At 40.1% G+C, this 22,306-nt stretch overlaps 1 protein-coding gene across 1 annotated transcript in view; it reads right to left on the reverse strand.

Annotated features, from left to right (window-relative positions):
- Positions 1–22,306, reverse strand: part of AHI1 (Abelson helper integration site 1) — a 232,452-nt gene that overhangs the window by 22,212 nt on the left and 187,934 nt on the right. Inside the window, exon 23 of the mRNA XM_068984959.1 lies at positions 11,126–11,271. Within this exon, the coding sequence (XP_068841060.1) occupies positions 11,126–11,271 (146 nt within the window). The remainder of the gene's footprint in view (positions 1–11,125; positions 11,272–22,306) is intronic.

Genomic DNA, 22,306 nt, shown 5'->3' on the forward strand with positions numbered 1-22,306 from the left:
ATTAAAAGATGTTTGCTTCTTAGAAGAAAAGCTATGACAAACCTAGATAGTGTATTAAAAAGCAGAGATATCACTTTGCTGATAAAGGTCCATACAGTCAAACCTATGGTTTTTCCACTAGTCATGTATGGATGTAAGAGTTGAGTTGGACCATAAAGAAGGATGAGCACCATAGAATTGATGCATTTGAATTGTGGTGCTGGGACTCTTGAGAGTCCCTTGGACTGCAAGGAGATCAAACCAGTCAATCCTAAGGGATATCAAACCTGAATATTCATTGGAAGGACTGGTGTTGAAGCTGAAGCTCCAATACCTTGGCCACTTGACGTGAAGAGCCTACTCACTGGAAAAGATCCTGATGCTGGGAAAGACTGAGGGCAGGAGAAGAGGGCAACAGAAGATGAGATGGTTGGACAGCATCACTGACTCAAAGGACATGAGTTTGAATAAACTCTAGGAGACAGGGAAGGACAGAGAAGCCTGGAGTGCTGCAGTCCATGCATTTGCAAAGAGTTGGACATGACTTAGCAACTAAACATCAGCAATATAAGAAATACATAATCTTAATGGCTGCACTTGCATTAGACACATTGAACTTGTAGTTAGAAATCTTCTCCAGGCCCTGATAGCTCTACTAGTAAGTCTACTCAACATGTGAAGAAGAAAGAGTTATATCAGCAAAAACAGTGGTGGAAGGACTTCTGAAAAACTTCTCCTCCAAATAAGCTATGGGAAAACTGGCAAAAATGGTTTTTTAAAACTTAACTTTAAAAAATTTTGGAAATTAGCCAATAGCTTGTAGTAACCTGGAGAATGTTTATTCAAGAATGGTTGACACTTAGTAAGAATTAATTTCTTCTCATGAAAAGAAGAAGAAATTGAAGGAGTTTGGAATGTGGTGATTATAAAGATGGAAAAATATATAGTGGAGGAGAGATTGGATAATCAGTTAACACTTATGACTACATTATATTAAGAAGAGATTTCATTTATTCATTCAGTTCACATATGAGTGTTGACAAATAAAGGCCTTTAATATTACTGATCATCTGAATTAAATTCTCTCTGATCAAAGCTGTTAATGAAGTAAAATATTCTATGTTTCAAAAGAAACCCCCAAACTCAATATAAGAAACATTAGCAACTAGGGGACACTAATATTATTTAAGGATTAAAACATATTTGTAGAAGCTTCATAAAAAACTCTGACTTGGGCAGCAGATAAACACGTCATAGACACATGAGATACAAAATGTAAAAGTTTAAGACTTTGAAGAAAAAGGCTTAAAATTAACCTATACAATTTCTTCTTAGTATCAAGAGTGTAGCTTTAAGTAAAATGTGTAAAGATTGTTTGCACAGAAGTGACTGACATTTCTTAAAAAGGTTTTTTTTAAGTATAAATGAGACAAGAAATTCAAGTGGAAAGTGGTGACAGGCAGTCCTAACGTGGCTCATTTACATAGCCTGGTCAATCAGCTAATAAGCACATGTTAGGAACTGAATGGCAACACTGCAAAGAAACAAAAAAAAATTAACTTCTATCCATTTACTTGGGTACAATGGACTCATTTAAGTAAATTAGAGAAATAAAGAAATGACTTTGTTACATACCGGGCTATAGCATTTCCATCTTCAAGTCGCCTACAGTTTTGAAATCATGAGAAATGTATCTTAATTCATCCTTACTTCTAAGAAATTATGAGTATAGGGAAAGCCCAAAGGCCTTAGATGAACCTGAGCATTGAGACATAACTGAACTTCTCATGAAGATTTATTTTCAGAAGCTTGTTAAGTACTCTGTGTTCAAAAAGAGAAGCCAAGCTACCCTGACATGCTGGGATGCTTTTTGAGGCTTTTTTGAATTTTCATCTGGAGAGCACTGTGTGGCATCTTCACATCATCTGAAGATATGTATCCAAAGTGATCAGAGGGAGGACAGAATCTTTCATTCACATCTTAGGGAAAAGTTCTAAAGTATTTTATAAAACATGTTCAAAGACAGCACTGTTCCCATAATGTATTCAAATATGATCACTTCTGGTTGTTGAAACAGAGTTTTTGTCTGTACTGATCCAGCATATTTTTTCATATGTGTGATCTGTCATTGAGTATACACTCCTCAGAGTCAGTTATTATCTCATCAACTACTAACGTAAACTTTCAATTATTCAGGGATTGGTACTGAAAACATACCTTGCAGATACAATAAAATACAAAAAACTGAAAGACCTGGAACATGTGTTTGTGTCATGTGACAGGCAGAGTGAATTATGGGAAGAACACAGATTAGGAAACAGAGGATCTGTGTGCTGGGACCGGGTCTGCCTCTTCCTACCTCTGAGGCCCTGTTCCTCCACACGCAGAAGAGGGGTGAGAGCCATGGTCTGCAGGGAAATGCGGAGACTCAAATGTGACGATGAGTGACTATGCTCTGAAGCAACACAGGGCTTCATATATGACATATAATGATACACAGTCCTAGACGGCTTCCCAGGTGGAGCTAGTGGTAAAAAAGCTGCCTGCCAATGCAGAAGGACCAAGTCGCTTCAGTCATGTCTGACTCTGTGCGACCCCATGGTCTATAGCCCACCAGGCTCCTCTGTCCATGGGATTTCCCAAGCAAGAATATTGGAGTGGGTTTAGCAGGGTTAACCTGAATAAATGTTTTCCTGAGGACACTCAGTAGGGATTCCCTGTGTGTAGAAGGGAAGTCGCTCAGTCGTGTCCGACTCTTCGCAACCCCGTGGACTGCAGCCTACCAGGCTCCTCCATCCATGGGATTTTCCAGGCAAGAGTACTGGAGTGGGTTTTGTACCCAGATGTGGGAATAGTGATGTGGGATGGGAGGGCATGGCAGATACCTGAGCTGCTCAAGGTTGTTACATTCAGGTGACAGTTTGCTGGTGATGTACGAATATGAAGTTTTGGCCTCAAATTAGGTACAAATATGCTCTGCAATGATAAAAACTGAGACGTACTTTGCAAAGGTTTCCAATATTTTTTTGAGGTAAAAGAGATTTCCCATTTGTGTATTAAGTAATGTATTAATAGCAAGTACCAAGAAAAATACAAAAACTTCCTAGAGATTTTTTAAAATAAACACTTTAAAAACTGCTCAAATACTTAAGGCATTTGTAAGAAATATACAAGGATAATGTCCTAGGTATTAGCCTTTATACATTAATGCCCTGAAATGGGTGTTTCATAACTTTTGTAGTGTGGTGCTATGAAGAGAGAAATGGAGAAACTGTCCTTAAAAGAAACACCAACTATTTATCACTGCAAATTATTTAGGAGGAAAAGCTGCTTACTGTGCCAAAGACTCTGAGTTCAGTCTGAAATCCTGGGACTTGAATGACTGCTGTGAAAGAAAAACAAAGAGTAAGTCACAAATCACAGAAGACAACACTGGGAATATTCACATGCTGAAAACCCACCAACTGGCTGAATGAGTAGAGAGCAGGCCTGTTCTGAGCACAAGTGTCTTATCAGCATAACGTATTCACTCCCATAGAAAACCAAGGAAACAGCTCTTCGGATTGGTTAAGCACTCTTTGTAAATGAAGTGAGCTTTTAGGTGTGTGTCAAAAAGAGTCACTTGTGAATCAGCCTAAATTAAGTCAGTAATGCTGTGTCATTACGCGTTTACCTTTCACCATCGCATCTTTCCTTTGTAATCTTCCCACGACACTCTATTTTCATGAAGCCACACACTGAACTATGTATAAAATTCTGAATCTGAAAGCTCTTTAAATCTTCTACAAACTTTGCTCAGTCTGTTTTACTGATGGCACCTCCATGAGGAAGTCAAATAAGCACTTTGAGTGGTACCAGAGTACACACTGAGAGTTAGTTAGAGGGTTCCTCTGCTTGTCTGTTCTTTGTTGCTCAGTCGTATCCAACTCTTTGTGACCCCATTAACTGTAGCCTGCCAGGCTCCCCTGTCCATGGAATTCTCCAGGCAAGAATATTAGAGTGGGTAGCCATTCACTTCTTCAGGGGACCTTCCTGATCCTGGGATTGAACCCGGGTCTCCTGCATTGCAGGCAGATTCTTCACAACCTGAGCCACCAGGGAAGCCCCATTCCAAATCAAAGTAGACTGTGGAGCAATGGTGTTTGATATGAGACAGTATTTTAGAAACCAATTCAATGTTGCCATAAAACAGACTTGGAAATTTTATTTAGAGATAATTACATGTTATGGAAATGACCTACTTAAACTTCACATAGAAAATATAAATGTTTCTGTGTTAAAGCTTTGAATTACATACGAATGAAAGAGATATACCATAACTATCTAATTAAATTCTTAAAAGTCCAGAAAACAAAACAAAAAAAAAACAAAACAAAATGAAGTGAAAGGAAAGGGGTAAAACTTTCTGTTTCAGTCTTAACTTCTTTGAGTAACTACTGCTTTCCCAGGCTTATCTCTACTGAAACTTGCTTTGCCTTTTTAGATTTCCTCCTTCACAATCAGATTTCAGCAAGATTTGGCACTGAGCACCTTTAAACAAGTATTACTTTTCTTATCATAAAGATTTCAAGAGGATTTTGTACTTTTCTGGACCATAATAATGTGATATTATTGCTGGCTATATAGCTTTAAATCAAGCACGTAATAAAAGCAAGAGTTAAAGGACAAGGAGGCTTAGTGGTGAAAGGTGGATGTTGTAGTGTTTTAAAGAACATCAAAAGAACCAATCTTTTATTTTTCTCAACTATTTGAAGATAATCTGACTCAGTTAAAATGTGTTTGGGAAAAAAGGTACACGTACACAGAAAATTTAAATTCAACGACAAATGCAGATTGCAGAATAGTCTACCTGCCCTCGAGCCAACCCATCAAGAAGAAAACTATCAAAACCTCTCAGAAAGCATCAATTATAACCTAATATTTTCAGTTTTTTCTCATGCTTAAGGAATAAATTCCAAACAGTGCAATCAAATTCATGGTAAGATGCTTCTTTTACATGGTCTAAGTATTACTTCTATCTCTTTGCCCAATGCAAGAGTAACATCTTAAATAAACGTACATATATACAGTTGTCCCTTAGTATCTGAGGGGGATTGGTTTCAGGACACTCTACCCCCCAGATACCAAAATCTACAGATCCTAAAAGTGCCTTGTATAACGGTGTAGTATTTGCATATAACCTAACAACCTCCTGTATACTTAAACTCATCTCTAGATTACTTACAAATACCTGCTGCTGCTGCTGCTGCTAAGTCACTTCAGTCATGTCCGACTCTGTGTGACCCCATAGATGGCAGCCCACCAGGCTCCCCTGCTTCTGGGATTCTCCAGGCAAGAACACTGGAATGGGTTGCCATTTCCTTCTCCAATGCATGAAAGTGAAAAGTGAAAGTGAAGTTGCTCAGTCGTGTCTGACTCTTCGAGACCCCATGGACTGCAGCCCACCAAGCTTCTCTGTTCATGGGATTTTCCAGGCAAGAGTACTGGAGAGGGTGTCCATTGCCTTCTCCATATAAATAACTAATATGATATAAACGCTATGTAAATAGTTGTAAATACAATGTAAATGCTAAGTAAATGGGTGCCAGTGTGGCAAATTCATTTTGCTTTTATGGAACTTTCTGGAATTTTTTCCCATGTAATTGTGAACCATGATTGGTTGACTCTCTAGATGCAGAACCTGTGGGTAAGGAAGGCCGACTATGTACATGAAATGTTGTAAAACCAGGGGATTAAAAAAAAAAACAAACCCAAATCATGGCTCTAATCAGAATTTGAGTCTACTCCAGAGATTGAGGGAAGAGAAGTCAGACTGAATTATCCATCACTGTCAAGTCAGTGTTGCTTTTTCTTGTGTGCTGTGACCCTGACAAACGAGTAACAGCATATGGCCACATGCAGGTCTTAGCAAACCTGTTTTTAATAGACTTTTCCTATGAAATGGGTGCTGCGATGTCCTCAGAATCTGTCTGAAGCAGGTTAAGCATGTCCTTGCCCTGATTCCTACTGTATTACTGCATTAGTATGGTCGGCACATCCTGGGTTCAAATTCCATGAACCACAAATTAGTAGGGGATCCACATTGCAAAGTTTTAACACTGATTTGTAAAAGGACACTTATTTAATTAGGACCAAAACTTCACTTCTAAACACCTTTACTCACTCAATCCTTGGTCTCAGCACCAGCATGCCATATGGGTAGTTATTCATGGAGGCAAAAGGAGGGGGAAGAAGGAGGTATCTCTGTGAGCTGTTTTGTTTCACTTTGTCTTTAAACGAAAATGCCCCCAAAGCTATGAGACAATCAGCCCATCAACACTGCCAACAATCAAGGCCAAGGAGCATGACTGCCCTTCTTTCCCTCCTGTCCGCTCACACCTCTCACCTGTCTGGGGACTTAATTTCCTCATCATGGATACCCTTGATACGGAGAGGAGGGGATGAAGAGAGGAAGATGAGATGAATGAAAGGATCAGAATCTATAGACTCTTGCTTCCCAAACCCTCACGATTTCTAGTGATGCTCGTACATTTAGATGCAGTGAGACAAACACGAAAGGAATGATTAATGGAATGATTTTCAGTGCCTCCCTTGATTACACGGAGATTTACTGAGGAGCAACTCATAAAAAACCATGCAAAAGAGACATAGGCCATGCAAACAACTCACCCAAATATTTTTATAAACTTGAAGAATGAATATAAAATTAAGTAGATATTTGATCAATGTTTGTTGCAGTAGCACACCAGCTTTAAATAAGCCAATTTATGATACAATATAGCTTTATTTTTATGTGCTATTTATATACCTCCTGATAGCTACCTTTTCCAAAGAATTAATAACAGCAATTTCTTTTTATACTCACTTTGTAGGAATTTTTTTTTCAAGTTTTGTTTTTGTTAAGTCTTTATTGAATTTATTACAATATAGCTTCTCTCTTGTTTTGATTTTTTGGCTACAAAGCATGTGGAATCTTAGCTCCCTGACCAGGGATCAAACTTGCAGTCCCTGCACTGGAAGGTGAAGTCTTAACCACTGGACTGCCAGGGAAGTCTCCAGGAATTTTTTTTAAAAGAGGAAGAAAGCCCAACAACTAGGGCTGTTGGTTAAATTATAATCTTGATTCTGTCCTTAACTCTATATGGCCAGGGAAGCCACTTAACTTCTCCTGAGGTCTGTTTCCTACTTGAAAAAGCACAGAAGGTGCTCAGAATAAAAGCGTGAACTATCATAGCACCATTCTTGCATTTTACAGATGAGGAAATGGAGGCCCAGAGTCACCTGGATTACAGAAGTAGCCTGAAGGTTATAATCCAGTATTCAAACTGATTTAACAGTTTAGTTTAACAGCTAAACTCTTTTTCAGTACAATTTTGTTTGAAAGCCTCACATACAAACACTTAAACACCTAGAATTTTTCTAGGTGAATTGAGGTTTGGAGGCCAGGGAAACCTTGCCTCCCTACTAGATTGACTCTCCAGAGCCTGGAGTAACAGGGTTCTACAGAGAAGAGTTTACAAACTGCTCAACTAGACAAGCTCTTTCAGGTTTTCTCTACTGCTTACTCCTTGGAAGGAAAGTTATGACCAACCCAGACAGCATATTCAAAAGCAGAGACATTACTTTGCCAACAAAGGTTCATCTAGTCAAGACTATAGTTTTTCCAGTAGTCATGTATGGATGTGAGAGTTGGACTGTGAAGAAGGCTGAGCGCCAAAGAATTGATGGTTTTGAACTGTGGTGTAGGAGAAGACTCTTGAGAGTCCCTTGGACTGCAAGGAGATCCAACCAGTCCATTCTAAAGGAGATCAGTCCTGGGTGTTCTTTGGGAGGAATGATGCTAAAGCTGAAACTCCAGTATTTGGGCCACCTCATGCGAAGAACTGAATCATTGGAAAAGACTCTGATGCTAGGAGGGATTGGGGGCAGGAGGAGAAGGGGACGACAGAGGATGAGATGGCTGGATGGCATCACCGCCTTGATGGACATGAATTTGAGTGAACTCTGGGAGCTGGTGATGGACAGGGAGGCCTAGCGTGTTGAAATTCATGGGGTCGTAAAGAGTTGGACATCACTGAGCGACTGAACAGAACTGAACTGAAAGTTGTGTTTGGATGGGGGGGGCATACTTTTATGATTTTAAATATTCATATAAGTTTGCTGTTGATTCTTTTAGAATTTATTATTGGTTCTATGAGCTGCATTTGGCACTCAATCTTCCAAATATGCTTTTCCTTAAGAATAAAATATTCCTTTGTATTAAGATGTTGTTTCTAGAAGTATGTTGTTGTTTAGTCGCTAAGTCGTGTCTGACCCTTTTCTGATCCCATGGACTGTAGCCTGCCAGGCTCCTCTGTTCATGGGATTTTCCAGGCCAGAATACTGGAGTGGGTTGCCATTTCCTTCTCCAGGGGATTTTCCCGACCCAGGGATCAAACCGACGTCTGCTACACTGGCAGGCAGATTCTTTACCACTGAGCCACCAGGGAAGCCCCTTCTAGAAGTATATAAAAAAAAGTGAAAGCCTTCATCTTGACTCATGATTTGTAGTTTTTGGATACTAATTATGCCAGGTAGGAAAAACAAATATTGAGTTGGCCAAAAAATTTGGGCTTTTTTGTAAGATGTTATGCCAAATAACAGAATGCCACTCTAGGGGCAAGGAGTATGCTACACACCCTGGAGATGCAAAGCTAAGCCGGTTCTAATAACTTACACTCTAACAGGGAAAGGCATGGAGATAAGCAATGAGGCAGAGGAAGACCCACATTACGATAAAAAGAAATGTGCAGATATAAAGGCACAGAAGCCCTGAACTGCAACTGGAGGCTTCAGAGGAGCATTCTCAGAGGAGGAAACATTTAGCCTAACTCCCATGGAATACACTGAAACTGTGATCATCGGAGTGGTGCAAAAACTATACCGTTGGAGAAACCGGGGTAAGCAGAGGCTGGAGGTTTTGTGTGTGCAAGGCAGTGTACTCAAGGAGGATGATTTGGGAGATGAGGAAAAACTGGTCAGAATGTCTATTCAAACATTAAAGGATGAGAGCTAGATTAAAACTTATGAGATTTGGACTTTAAAGGCAAATAGAGCACCAACTAAGATTTCTGAGCTGATAAACCACATGACTCGACTTCTATATTAGGAACAGAAAATGGTGTACTTCCGGTAGGCAGGTGAACAGTGCAGTAAAGACTGGGATATGGGAGCTGGCGACCTCCCCAGGCAGGGGTTGGGGGTATTTCACGTCATCCTTCCCAGGCTCCTCTCCTGCAGTGCGCACTTTAAAATAACTGGCGCCTCTTCACTTTCTAGTCTTTGTCCTTTCCTTCCGTATACTCCTCTGTTCCCATGGATTCAACCCATATGTTTATGCCAGTGACTTTTAAATCAATACCCTGAACCTCAATCTTCAGTTTTCTTCAAAATGGTTTGGCAGTTTCATTAGTTTTCAGCAAATAAAAATATGCTTGGAACCATACATCTGCCTCAGAACTATCTCGCCAATCTGAGTTCTCAGCCAGTCTCTGCTGCGCTGGCGGCTGCACGGGCACTAACACTTTGTGCCTCTCACGGTGAAGCCCCCTTTTGTTCTCACATATAGAGGTGGTCACCTTAGAAACTTAGATTGTTCCTTTTCCTTCATATGGACTTTGTCACCACATCCTACTTTCTCATTATGTTTGGTTTGGATTGCTACAACAGCTTCTCTTGGTCTTATACAGTACTGCTTTTATTTTCCTTCTTCTAATCTCAGACCTTCTAGAATGACTTTTTGAAAGAACTGACTTGATCATGCCATCCGCCATGTTTTAAATCTCTCAGTGGCTCACAAGCACCTTCAGGATCACATCCAGCTCCTTCACATGCCATGTAAGGATCTTCTTGATCCTGTCCCCTTATGCAGGTTCAGCTCTACCTGTTTTTTAACTCTGTAGCCTAGCTCCAGCCATGATGAAATATTTGTGACAGCCTGTGTGTCATGCCTTAGTATTTGTTCAGTCTGCCTGGAATGCCCTTCCTCCCATAAAACTCAATTTAGAAATCAACCCCATTGGAAAGCATTTCCTGACCTCATTAAGCTTAGGTCATCAGGGGCCAGTTCTATTTATTTTCCTGCATTTCATATAGAAATTTATCAAAACACTTAAGACTACTATGCTGCAAAAACCCCTGTTGTTTGACTATTTGTTCTTTCAAGAGAGAGAGAACTCCTTACTTAAAGGTGAAGGTAGATGACAATTCCACTGACACACTAGGGGAGAGAGGAAAAAATTGGGCTTTTAAAAATGCATTTGGTTTTGGGCATATTGGACCAGAGATTCCAGAATGATACGTAAGTGAATGAATCTGCAGGTCAGAATACTGGAATGGGTAGACATTCCCTTCTCCAGGAGATCTTCCTGGCTATACCCCAATAAAAAACTAAAAGTTTACTTTAAAAAAATAAAATACAACATTCTGCTCCAGAAAAAAAAAAACAAAAAACTGTTTGAAATTATAGAGGTAGAGGATAATCGAGAAAGAAATATTAGAGAAAAAAAAGATGTACCATATATATCTTCATGAAGGCTTGTATTATGGTATCAAGCAAAGTTAGAGAATGAGATACAAACAGAGGAGAGGTAAGCGCACTGTTGCAAACATTAAGGAAACAGAAAAAAAAGCAGAGGTGTTAATGACCCAGGATGCTGGCCTATGCATTTCATTACATGGCCTGTAAACTGCTGAAAATGATCCTTCCCTCCATCCTGCGCTTTATCCCGAGTCTCCTTCCCTTGTGATCAGCTGGTTTTTCAGTTTCTCTGAGGAGCACTTTTGACCACTTGAGGGCTTCTGCACAAGCTGCTTCTAATGCCTCAAATGTATCCTCCTGGTCTCCCCGCCTCCGCCCTTCATAAAAACTAACCCATCCACTTCTCACCACAAGGCCTCACAGCTTCCCTTCAGTCCTTTCACTGCTTATGTTTAGTTTTATGACTCATTAATTACAGTTACTTTCACTCATCAGGCTGTAAGTTCTGTAAGGTGAGGGACGTTTTCTGTTTAATTCACCACTACACTACCCAGACTACATTCTACCACAGTTCCGCGGGACAACAGCAGGCATTCAATGTATGTGTGTTAAGTGAATAAACATCACAGGCTCCAGAGGGGTGGAGGGATGAGGATGCGGATCATTGGCTGAGTGAGGGCCAGAAGAACGTGGGAGGGATAATGACCCAAAATACAAGTGGAGAGGTCGGCCGTAGAAAGGAGGGCACATCTTTCTTTGAGATCTGAAAGCCGCTAGAGAAGGAAGGGGAAGTAACAGAAACACAGAGAAAGCACAAAGTCAGCCTGTTTTAAGACTCTGAGGAGTGTGGACCTTATTTTGACCAGGCTCTGTAAAGAATGGGGTAGGGAGTCAGGAAGAACAAAAAGACGATCAAGACCATGGGCCTCACTCAGGCTGGGAATCAAATATGACAAAGAGATAACCACTACAGTTAGGTGCTGTTCTTCAGCAGTGATGAGATTCCAGAGTAGAAGTGAAAGAAACGGACAACTGGTTTACTCTCAGGGCTGGGGACTGGGAAGCCCTGTATGCCAAGTCACACACTCGGAGAGCCATTTATGTGTACGACATCAAACTGCTAAATGACTGCTGCTTTCATGCATCTATTTCCTGGTGGTCTAAGAGTTGGTCTGGGGAAAGTGAAAACTGGCGGCAGGGGCTTCCCTGGTGGCTCAGTGGTAAAGAATCCGCCTGCCAATGCAGGAGACCCTGGTTCGATCCCTGGTCCAGGAAGAGCCCACGTGCTGTGAAGCAACTAAGTCTCTGCTCTAGAGTCCAGGAGCCGCAACTACTGAGCGCCTATGTTGCAACTACGAAAGCCCAAGTGCCTACTCTGCAACAAGAGAACCCAAGCAACGAGAAGCCCATACACCACAACCAGAGAAAAACCCCCTCTCAATGCAACTGGAGAAAAAGCTCGAGAAGCAAAGAAGACCTGGCACAACCAAAAGTAAATAAAATTAAAACAAACAAACAAACAAAAAACCAATGGCAGATAACCAAGAAGGCAGGAAACATCAGAGTGCCACCTCTTTCCTCTTAAAAAAAAAATCTGCAAACTAAAGAATCATTTGAGTCAGCCACTGCCTCTTTGGGGACTGAACTATTTCCTAGATGAGTGATGTGGGAAGAAAACTGGGAGACTGAGGGAGACATGGCATTTTATCAAGCCCACTGCAGCCCTCTGCGCACTGCTGACCATCTGCTCATGAGCAACATCATCACTGCTGATGTTTGACAGGGTCAGGTTTGATTTGGAAGATTAATACATCTCAGTATTACATCTCAGTACAGCTGCTCCTCTTTATCTGAGCCTTCATTCAATAAGCATTTACTGAATACCTGCTTTGTGCTAGATGCTGGGAATTCAATTTTAAATAAGTCACAGTCCCTGCCTTCAAGGAACTTTTAGCTCTTTTATTTACATCCAAAAGGGAAGACAAGAACAGAAGGCAAAAGTCATACACATGAACCACGCTGGAGTTGTAGGTTACATTTTTCCGTTTGACCCTATGCTTGACCTTTTGTGTCTCTATCTTTATTATAAAGATTAACAGGTTTTATAAAATGACTGTGTATTTTTAGCAGCTTCCCTGGTGCTCAGTGGTAAAAGAATCAGCCTGCAATGCAGGAGGTGCCAGAGACGTGGGTTTGATCCCTTGGTAGGGAAGATTCCCTGGAGAAGGGCATGGCAACCCACTCCAGTACTCTTGCCTGGAAAATCGCATGGACAGAGGAGCCTGGCAAGCTACGCATGTGGTCGCAAAGAGTCTGAAGCGACTGAGTTTGTACTTTTACTAAAGTTTCAAAATACCGCTAATCCTCATTATTTGTGGATCCCTATTTGCAAATTTTCCTACTCGCTAAAATTTATTTGTAATCTCCAAATCGACCTGTGTGGTGCTTCTGCAGTTGAACACATGCACTGGTGCAGAGTGGTGATACACGTGAGCTGCCCAGTGCACATGTTCCAGATGAGGGAGGAACATTAGAACCTCCTGATGCCTGGCACGTTTCTAATGCTCTGACTTACTGCATCAGTTCTCATACAGAAAACAAGCGTCCTTTTCCTGATCTATTTAGTGACATGTTTTTCACATTTTTGTGCTTTTTGTTGGTGATTCTGCCGTTTTAAAGGAACCCTAAGCCTATTGTTGCAGTGCTGACCCATGTGACTAAGTGCAAGAGGGCTGAGGTGCTTCACAGGTAAACCTTGTGTGCTAGTTAGGCTTTGGTCAGGTGCAAGTTGTACTCCATGAGTTCAATTTTAATAACTTGACTATATTAGATACAGTGTTTTTAGACCGACATACATATAAAACAAGGTTATGTACTGGTGGGTTGATGAAAATCTTGTGACCAGAGGCTCTCAAGAACCTAATCCTGCATTTGCTCTAGGAGCGCTGGTTTAGAATTCAGTAATTCAGTGTTCATGGTGAATTTACAGAACATAAGCACTGTAAATGAGGAGAACTGACTGTGGAGTTTCCAGCATGGCTTCTGTGCACCAACCAGATTACTATTTTACTAGTCTTAGTTGCCACCTTTCAGAATCTTATTCCTTGACAAATGTATGAAGTTTGGGGGAGCTCTGTCCCAATCAAATCATAATCATTCATTGAGAATATCCTACATGTACAGTACTAAGATGGGGACTTTGGGAAGAATACAAATGTTGGAAAGTTGATTCCTGTTAGTTTCACATGGCTGTGTGTAAGGGCTTATAGACTCCTTCTATTCAGTCAGGTCAACTGGAAGTTTATACCCTGAGGTCAAAGAGCCTGAAGTAGATACGTTATTCCACCGATGAGGCTGGAAGAACATTCTCTAGCAAATTCCGAAACTCTGTGACTACAAAGGGGCCTTCAGAAATGTAAAGGATTATTTTGCAAAGATTAGCACATTTAGGGTAGAGTCTGGGCACTGGTAGTTTTACACAAGTGCCCAGGGAGATACTGAAGCCTAGCAGTTTGAGAACTATTACTCTAGCATATATCAAACCAGTAATTTGCAGGGCTTGGAGAGCTCAGGACTAATTCCTGACTTGTGTGTATGAGGCTGACTTGGCTTAGTAGCCAGTGAGCATGGTTTGCTGTGATCTCTATGGTCTCCTCGCTTTCTTTCCTTCTTCCCTTCCTCTGGTTGGAATCTCAATTCTTACCAGCACTGTCCATCAAGGAGTTCAAGTTCCCTCCCAATAAGCAACATTACACAGACACAGTATCAGGCTCATAATTTATTGAGGGCAAATATACATATAAATGACTTGGCACAAAGGAAGTAGGTGAAAAATGTGGTAAGAGACAAACAATATGCTACAAGACTTTGGGAGAAAATGCGATTTCTCTGAACAAATGGAGGTTCCAGCTGGCCTTTCTGCAGCTCAGTCTTATTCCTTATTCCTCTTCCTCATTATCTCAGTATGTGTACATATGTATTCTGTTCATGTTAGTTTAAACACAATTGCTTGGTCATGCTGCTTTTAAATTTGTTCTTTTGTTGTCTTCTTCAACCATGTGTACCCAAGTAAAAAAATCACACTTTTTTTTTTTTTTGACATTTATAAGGTACACATTTATTGGCTGTAGCAGACTAAATAAACATACACGGTATTTGAGGTAATTACAAAAGTTGTGATAAAAAATGTGACCCATATAATAAGATGATTCACATGGAAAAATTCAATCTGAAGTGCAATTTAGACCTGTACCTGCCAGTGAGTTTAAGGACAGGGCAATATATAGCCTTCATGGTCTTGGCCCAGGCTTGTTTTCTCCTGTGATCTTGGGATCGAAACTGCTTTTCGGTCAGTGATTCTGCAAGTTGGCGGGAGAGAGCATTTTCTTACAAGTGAGATGCCAACCTTTGGAGGTTGATCAAACACCCTCTCTCCTTTGTGGGAGATACAGCAGTGGGTAGGAGGGTGCCGTTTAAACACACCCAAAGTAACGAGGAAGCAGAAACAGAAGTAAAAGAAAGAAGAGACTCATCAAGTGCAAAAACGTTTAGTAAGAGAGTGATAAAAAACAAATCTGTTCCAATATGTTCAGAGGGCTTCCATTGTACACATGGTTTATGAGAATAAAAAAAGACATTCAAATAGAAAAAGACTCTTCCCTTTTTAGGTCAACTGGAGAACCATGTTAAAATCAGGGACAACCACAATCATGTTATTGGGATTGCTAAGTAGCAACAATTAAGAACAATGTTTTTGTGTGTGTTTAGTCAAGTCTGATTCTTTGTGACCCCATAGACTACAGCCCTCCAGGCTTCTCTGTTCATGGAATTCTCCTGGCAAAAACACTTAAGCAGGGTAGCTCTTTCCTTCTCCAGGGGATCTTCCTGACCCAAGGATAGAACCTGGGTCTTCTGCACTGCAGGCAGAATCTTTACCATACGAAGAGGAGGGGAGGGCAACAATAAGAACATTAGCAAATAGTTAATTTTCCACAGCTTATGTAAAGATTAGCATTCAGCCAAGTTTCTTAAGCAAAGGAAATAAAAGATAGTCAAGTGACATATAAATTTATTTATTTATTTATTTTATTTATTTATTTATTAAATTTTAAAATCTTTAATTCTTACATGTGTTCCCAAACATGAAACCCCCTCCCACCTCCCTCCCCATAACATCTCTGTGGGTGATCCCCATGCACCAGCCCCAATCATGCTGTATCCTGCGTCAGACATAGACTGGCGATTCAATTCTTACATGATAGTATACATGATAGAATGCAAATTGACACACTTTATATTCATTCATCACACTGAGCCTCACATACCTAGATACATCTTTATGTGAAGCTGTCGTTTTTAAGTTGTGTAGTATGTAACTCCAACAACACTACTTACATACTTGCAGGCAATGGGAAAATAAAAGCAAAGTTTCCTATATCAAGATCTTAAAATCAAAATTGTAATTTGAGGAAAAACACATATAATCATATGTATACAAAATATTATATATATTTCTATTAAAACAGAGCAGTTGCTTTCAGGTATGGGTGGGGTAATTTTGATCCCCAGGGAAAATGTCTAGAAGACATTTTCGATTGTCACAATTGGAGGGGGTTAGTGCTTCTGGAATCTAAAGGGTTGAGGCCAGGAAGGCTGCTCAACATCCTACAATACACAACACACTCCCTCTGAACAAAGAATTGTCTGGCTCCAAATGCCAACGGTGCCCAGGCTGAGAAACACATAATTGCCTGACAAAACAAGAGGACAGCAGAGTTAGGGTATCACAGAACTTCTAAAACAAGGGTCACGCTGACTGTTAAGTCAAAAGACAGGGGGAGTGATAGCAATCAATTCCACCACTATCTAAAGGGCAATTTACAGCTTGGAATAACTGGTGGGAAGTTTTCCCAATGACATCTTTCAAAATTTAGATTTGTAATAGATTATAAGAGGGATGTTACGGTTAACTTTTGATCATCATGGAGAGCAAAGACTGTATTATACTATCAAACAGAACTTAAAATCACTGTCAGAGAAAGTGTGGGCCAAGAAGCACATTGGTTTCATCCAGTACAGCATCACGTATTTTATACTTTTATGTGTCTCATTGTTCAAAGATTAGAATCTAAACTTGCCTTCTCAGAATCATGAAAGAGTCCTTCAAATACTTATCACGGTTTATTGAAACAATTATGAAGACATAATTGAGAATTTATATTATTCTCTAAACTAAGTTTCCATGGAAGATTTGTATAAGAAAATGAGATGGGCTCAGAGACTCAAACCAGTTGAAAATCAGTGGGTTGCTACACTGCAAAACAACTTTGCCCTAACATTGTTTTGTACACATTTTAAGTGAGGGAGTTAGGAAGACATCAAAGAAAATGAAAGTGAAAAGTGAAAGTCATTCGGTCTTGTCCAACTCTTTGTGATCCATGGACTGTTCTGTCCATGGAATTCTCCAGGCCAGAATACTGGAGTGGATAGCCATTCCCTTCTCCAGGGAATCTTCCCAACCCAGGGATCAAACCCAGGTCTCCAACACTGCAGGTGGATTCTTTACCAGCTGAGCCACCAGGGATGCCCAAGAATACTGGAGTGGGTAGTCTATCCCTTCTCCAGCGGATCTTCCCAACCCAAGAAGTGAACCAGCAGATCTTCCCAACCCAAGAATTGAACCACCTACATTGCAGGTGGATTCTTTATCAGCTGAGCTACCAGGGAAGCCCTTGGAAAATGAAATATTCCCCAAACCTACTTTGGGGAGATGAGACTAAAACCACTAGCAATTATCTAGGAGAGAGAAATTAAGAGGACAAGGAATTAGTGGGGTCTCACTCTGTGGGGGGTTAAGAGCACTGCCCAAAGTAGCAAGAAACAGAGCTGCAGGGGAAGAGACAACGCACAGGCTAAGTTACCCTCATCAACAGACACTGACTGCAGAAGAGGTGCAAGAGGAGAATGAATAGCAAAACTTGTGACAGACCTTCAACAGAATTAAGATTTCACGGGTTCTTGGAGGGCAAGAGAGATTCTGGAGGTTTTTAGAGTTCCTCTGTGGAGAACGTTTCAGTTCAGTTCAGTTCAATCGCTCAGTCGTGTCCGACTCTTTGCAACCCCATGAACTGCAGCACGCCAGCCCTCCCTGTCCATCACCAAAACCCGGAGTTCACCCAAACCCATGTCCATTGAGTTGGTGATGCCATCCAGCCATCTCATCCTCTGTCGTCCCCTTCTCCTCCTGCCCCCAATCCCTCCCAGCATCAGGGTCTTTTCCAATGAGTCAACTCTTCGCATGAGGTGGCCAAAGTATTGGAGTTTCAGCTTTAGCATCAGTCCTTCCAATGAACATCCAGGACTGATCTCCTTCAGAATGGACTGGTTGGATCTCCTTGTAGTCCAAGGGACTCTCAAGAGTCTTCTCCTATACCACAGTTCAAAAGCATCAATTCTTTGGCGCTCAGCCTTCTTCAAAGTCCACTCCTCTCACATCCACACATGACCAAAGCCTTGACTAGACAGATCTTTGTTGGCAAAGTAATGTCTCTACTTTTCAATATGCTATCTAGGTTGGTCATAAGTTTCCTTCCAAAGAGTAAGTGTCTTTTAATTTCATGGCTGCAGTCACCATCTGCAGTGATTTTGGAGCCCAAAAAAATAGTCTGACACTGTTTCCACTGTTTCCCCATCTGTTTCCCATGAAGTGATGGGACCGGATGCCATGATCTTAGTTTTCTGAATGTTGAACTTTAAGCCAACTTTTTCACTCTCCTCTTTCACTTTCATCAAGAGGCTTTTTAGTTCCTCTTCACTTTCTGCCATAAGGGTGGTGTCATCTGCATATTTGAGGTTATTGATATTTCTCTCGGCAATCTTGATTCCAGCTTGTGCTTCTTCCAGCTCAGCTTTTCTCATGATGTACTCTGCATATAAGTTAAATAAGCAGGGTGACAATATACAGTCTTGATGTACTCCTTTTCCTATTTGGAACCAGTCTGTTGTTCCATGTCCACTACCACTAGACCATTCAGGTATGACCTAAATCAAATCCCTTATGATTATATAGTGGAAGTGAGAAATAGATTTAAGGGCCTAGATCTGATAGATAGAGTGCCTGATGAACTATGGATGGAGGTTCACGACACTGTATAGGAGACAGGGATCAAGACCATGCCTAGGAAAAAGAAATGCAAAAAAGCAAAATGGCTGTCTGGGGAGGCCTTACAAATAGCTGTGAAAAGAAGAGAAGTGAAAAGCAAAGGAGAAAAGGAAAGATATAAGCATCTGAATGCAGAGTTCTAAAGAATAGCAAGGAGAGATAAGAAAGCCTTCTTCAGCAATCAATGCAAAGCAATAGAGGAAAACAATAAAATGGGAAAGACTAGAGATGTCTTCAAGAAAATCAGAGATACCAAGGGAACATTTCATGCAAAGATGGGCTCCATACAGGAGAGAAATGGTATGGAGAACGTTTAGGGACTTTATTATTGGGAGTGGAATCTGTGCTTGTGAGGAGACTCACGCTGGCTTTGCTACTGTAATATCATGGGGGATCCCACTCACTTTCCTTTTTTTAAAAATGCTTTTAAAAAATCATTTATGTATTTATTTTTGGCTGCTCTGGGTCTTTGTGGCTGTGTGCTCGCTTTCTCCAGTTGAGATAAGCAGGGGCTATTCTTCACTGTGGTGCATGGGCTTCTCACTGTGGTGCACAGGCTCTAGGTGAACGAGCTTCAGCACCTGCGGCTCGAGGGCTCTGGACCACGGGCTCCAGTAGTTGTGGCCCACCGGCTTAGCTGCCTCATGGCATGTGGGCTCCTCCCAGACCAGGGATTGAACACATATCCCCAGCACTGGCAGGTAGATTCTCATCCACTGAACCACCAAGGAAGTCGTCCACTCACTTTCTTTGCAGGGCATCGTATCTCTCTAGACTAAATATATTTTTCAAATGTAAATAACACTTTTTTAAAACAATTGACATTTTTTTCCTTTAAATATTTATAAGTTATTGAACCAAATTATGGAGAGAAAAAGAAATATCAGTGTCTGCACTGAGATTTTTTAGGGGAAACCAACAAGCACTTGAATGCTTATTTACTTATAAGTTAAAATTTTGACTTAGTTCTCTTCAGATAACGAAAGAAAAGTTCAAATATTCCCTGAATTTTAAAGTGAATTAAGCATATAGTAATTTTTGTCTATCTGATATAATAAATTAGAGGTTTAATCAACTGTATTTTCTTTGATAAATGAATTATTAAAGTGAAAAGATGTAAATTGATTTTATTCTTTAGCATTGCTGCTGCTGCTGCTAAGTCACTTCAGTCGTGTTACGATTGTATTCAATGATTTAGTGTATGTTAACTAACTTTTAGGTAGCTGGAAAAATCTACCACTGTCTATTATAAATTTGCTGTTGGACATCAGCACAGTAATAAAATCATATAATTCCCACTTTTGGACTCAGAGGGAGAGGGAGAGGGTAGGATGATTTGGGAGAATGGCATTCTATCATGTATACTATCATGTAAGAATTGAATCGCCAGTCTATGTCTGACGCAGGATACAGCATGCTTGGGGCTGGTGCATGGGGATGACCCACAGAGATGTTATGGGGAGGGAGGTGGGAGGAGGGTTCATGTTTGGGAACACATGTAAGAATTAAAGATTTTAAAATTTAAAAAAAAAAATAATACGGATATACTTCTGTTACAAGGAGAAGTAAACAGAAAATTTTTTTCTATTTGAAGTGATTTTTAAAAACAGTGATACAGAGCATAATTAATCCAGGGTTTAATAAAGTCTACTTTGGGGATGAAGAGGGTAAATAAAAGTCCGATATTTTGTAGAATAAGGCACAAACATGTACACCGAAGGCAACTTATTCACTGCCTACTATTTTCCTGATAGGTTGACAGAATAATCAATGTAAAATTTTGTGTGCATGTGTTCAGCTGGAAGAGGAACTACCATGGAGTTATCTGATGCTTTGGGGTTCTCTGTTCTTATTTTGGACTAGACAAGAAAACAGCTGTTCCTGAATATAAGTGGAGCATGCAGTTCAGTTTGGAAGTCAGCTCTTCTGAATTAACCAAGCCTGCTCTCTTTGACTCTATATGCTAAAGTAAAATTTTGAAAATAATTAAAACACTTTTCTCTCATGAAGAGATGAGCTATGATGGATATTTTAACACTTATCTTAGAATAAAAAAATATTATTCATTTAATGAGTTTTTAGAGAAAGACATAAAACATCACAGTAATTTCTCCACATTCATAGAAATAATCTAATATTCCTATGCATAACTGTTACTATATGCCTGGTACTTACACAAAAACATAATTGGTTGCATTAACATTGAAAATTTACTGATATTAGAAGGTACTCTTTTATTATAGGTTTCATTTTTTAGAAATTAAAAAAGAAGAAAACTAAGCACTCTCAGAAATGTAAAAAAAATACACCCTGGGCATTTTAGGTATTAAAAAAAGATAACTAGATATTTCAGTATCTTGAAAGTATAAAAAGAACAGAATTACCTCTGGTAATAAGAACAGATACCTAGATATTTTTATTAAAAAAAAAAACAACAACAACAACTCAAAATGAACTAAAGACTTAAATGTAAGCCCCGAAACCATAAAACTCCTCAAAGAGAATACTGGCAGTAAACACTCTGACGTGGGTCTTAGTAATATTTTTGGATCTGTTTCCTCAGGCAAGGACAACAAAAGCAAAAACTAACAAATGTACTCCATGCTCCGTTGTGTCCGACTCTTTGTGACCCTATGCTATGGACTTTATTTTTGTGACCCTAGGAACTGTAGCCTAGCAAGCTCCTCTGTCCATGGGATTTTCCAGGCAAGAATATTTGAGTGGGTTGGCATTTTATCCTCCAGGGGATCTTCCCCAACTAAGGGATTGAACCTACGTCTTCTTCATTGCACGTGGACTCCCTACCACCGAGCCACCCGGAAAGCCCTAACAAATGGTATTGCATCTCCCTAAAAAGCTTTTGTGCAGTGACGTAAACCACTAACAAATGAAAAGGCAGCATCCTGAATGGGAGTAGATAGTTTGGTGATGTATCCAATAGGGGGTTAATATTCAAAAGGACACATGCATCTTAATATCTAATAAACAAACAAACAATCCAATTGAAAAATGGGCAGAGGATCTGATCAGATATATTTCCAAAGAAGACATCCAGACGGCTAACGGGTACATGAAAAGATGCTCAATATCAGTTGTCATCAGGATAATGCAAATCAAAATCACAGTGAGATATCACCTCACACCCATTAGAACTGCTATCCTCAAAAAGACAAAAAATAGCAGGTGTTGGCGAGGATGCAGAGAAAATGAAACCTCTGTGCACTGTCGGTGGGAATGTAAATTTTTACAGACACTGTGGCAAAACAGTAGGGGAGGTTCCTCGAAAAATTAAAAAGAGAACTACCATATAATTCAGCAATTCCACTTTTGGGTATTTACCTGAAGAAAACACAAGCACTATTTCAAAAAATGCATGTATCCCTACGTTCACTGCAGCGTTCTTTACAATAGCCAAGATACGAAGCAAGCTAAGTGTCCATGGACAGATGAATGGACAAAGATGATGTGGTATATATAATGGACACAAAAAGAATAAAATCTTGCCATTTGTGAAAACATGGATGGATCTAGAGGGTATTATGCTAAGAGAAATAAGTAAGACGGAGAAAGACAAATATCCTATGATTTCGCTTACATGTGGAATCGAAAAGACAAAACAAATGAACAAACAAAACAAAAACAGGCTC

The sequence above is a fragment of the Capricornis sumatraensis genome, chromosome 13 (genome assembly GCF_032405125.1).
Source record: "Capricornis sumatraensis isolate serow.1 chromosome 13, serow.2, whole genome shotgun sequence".
Taxonomy (NCBI): Eukaryota; Metazoa; Chordata; class Mammalia; order Artiodactyla; family Bovidae; genus Capricornis; species Capricornis sumatraensis.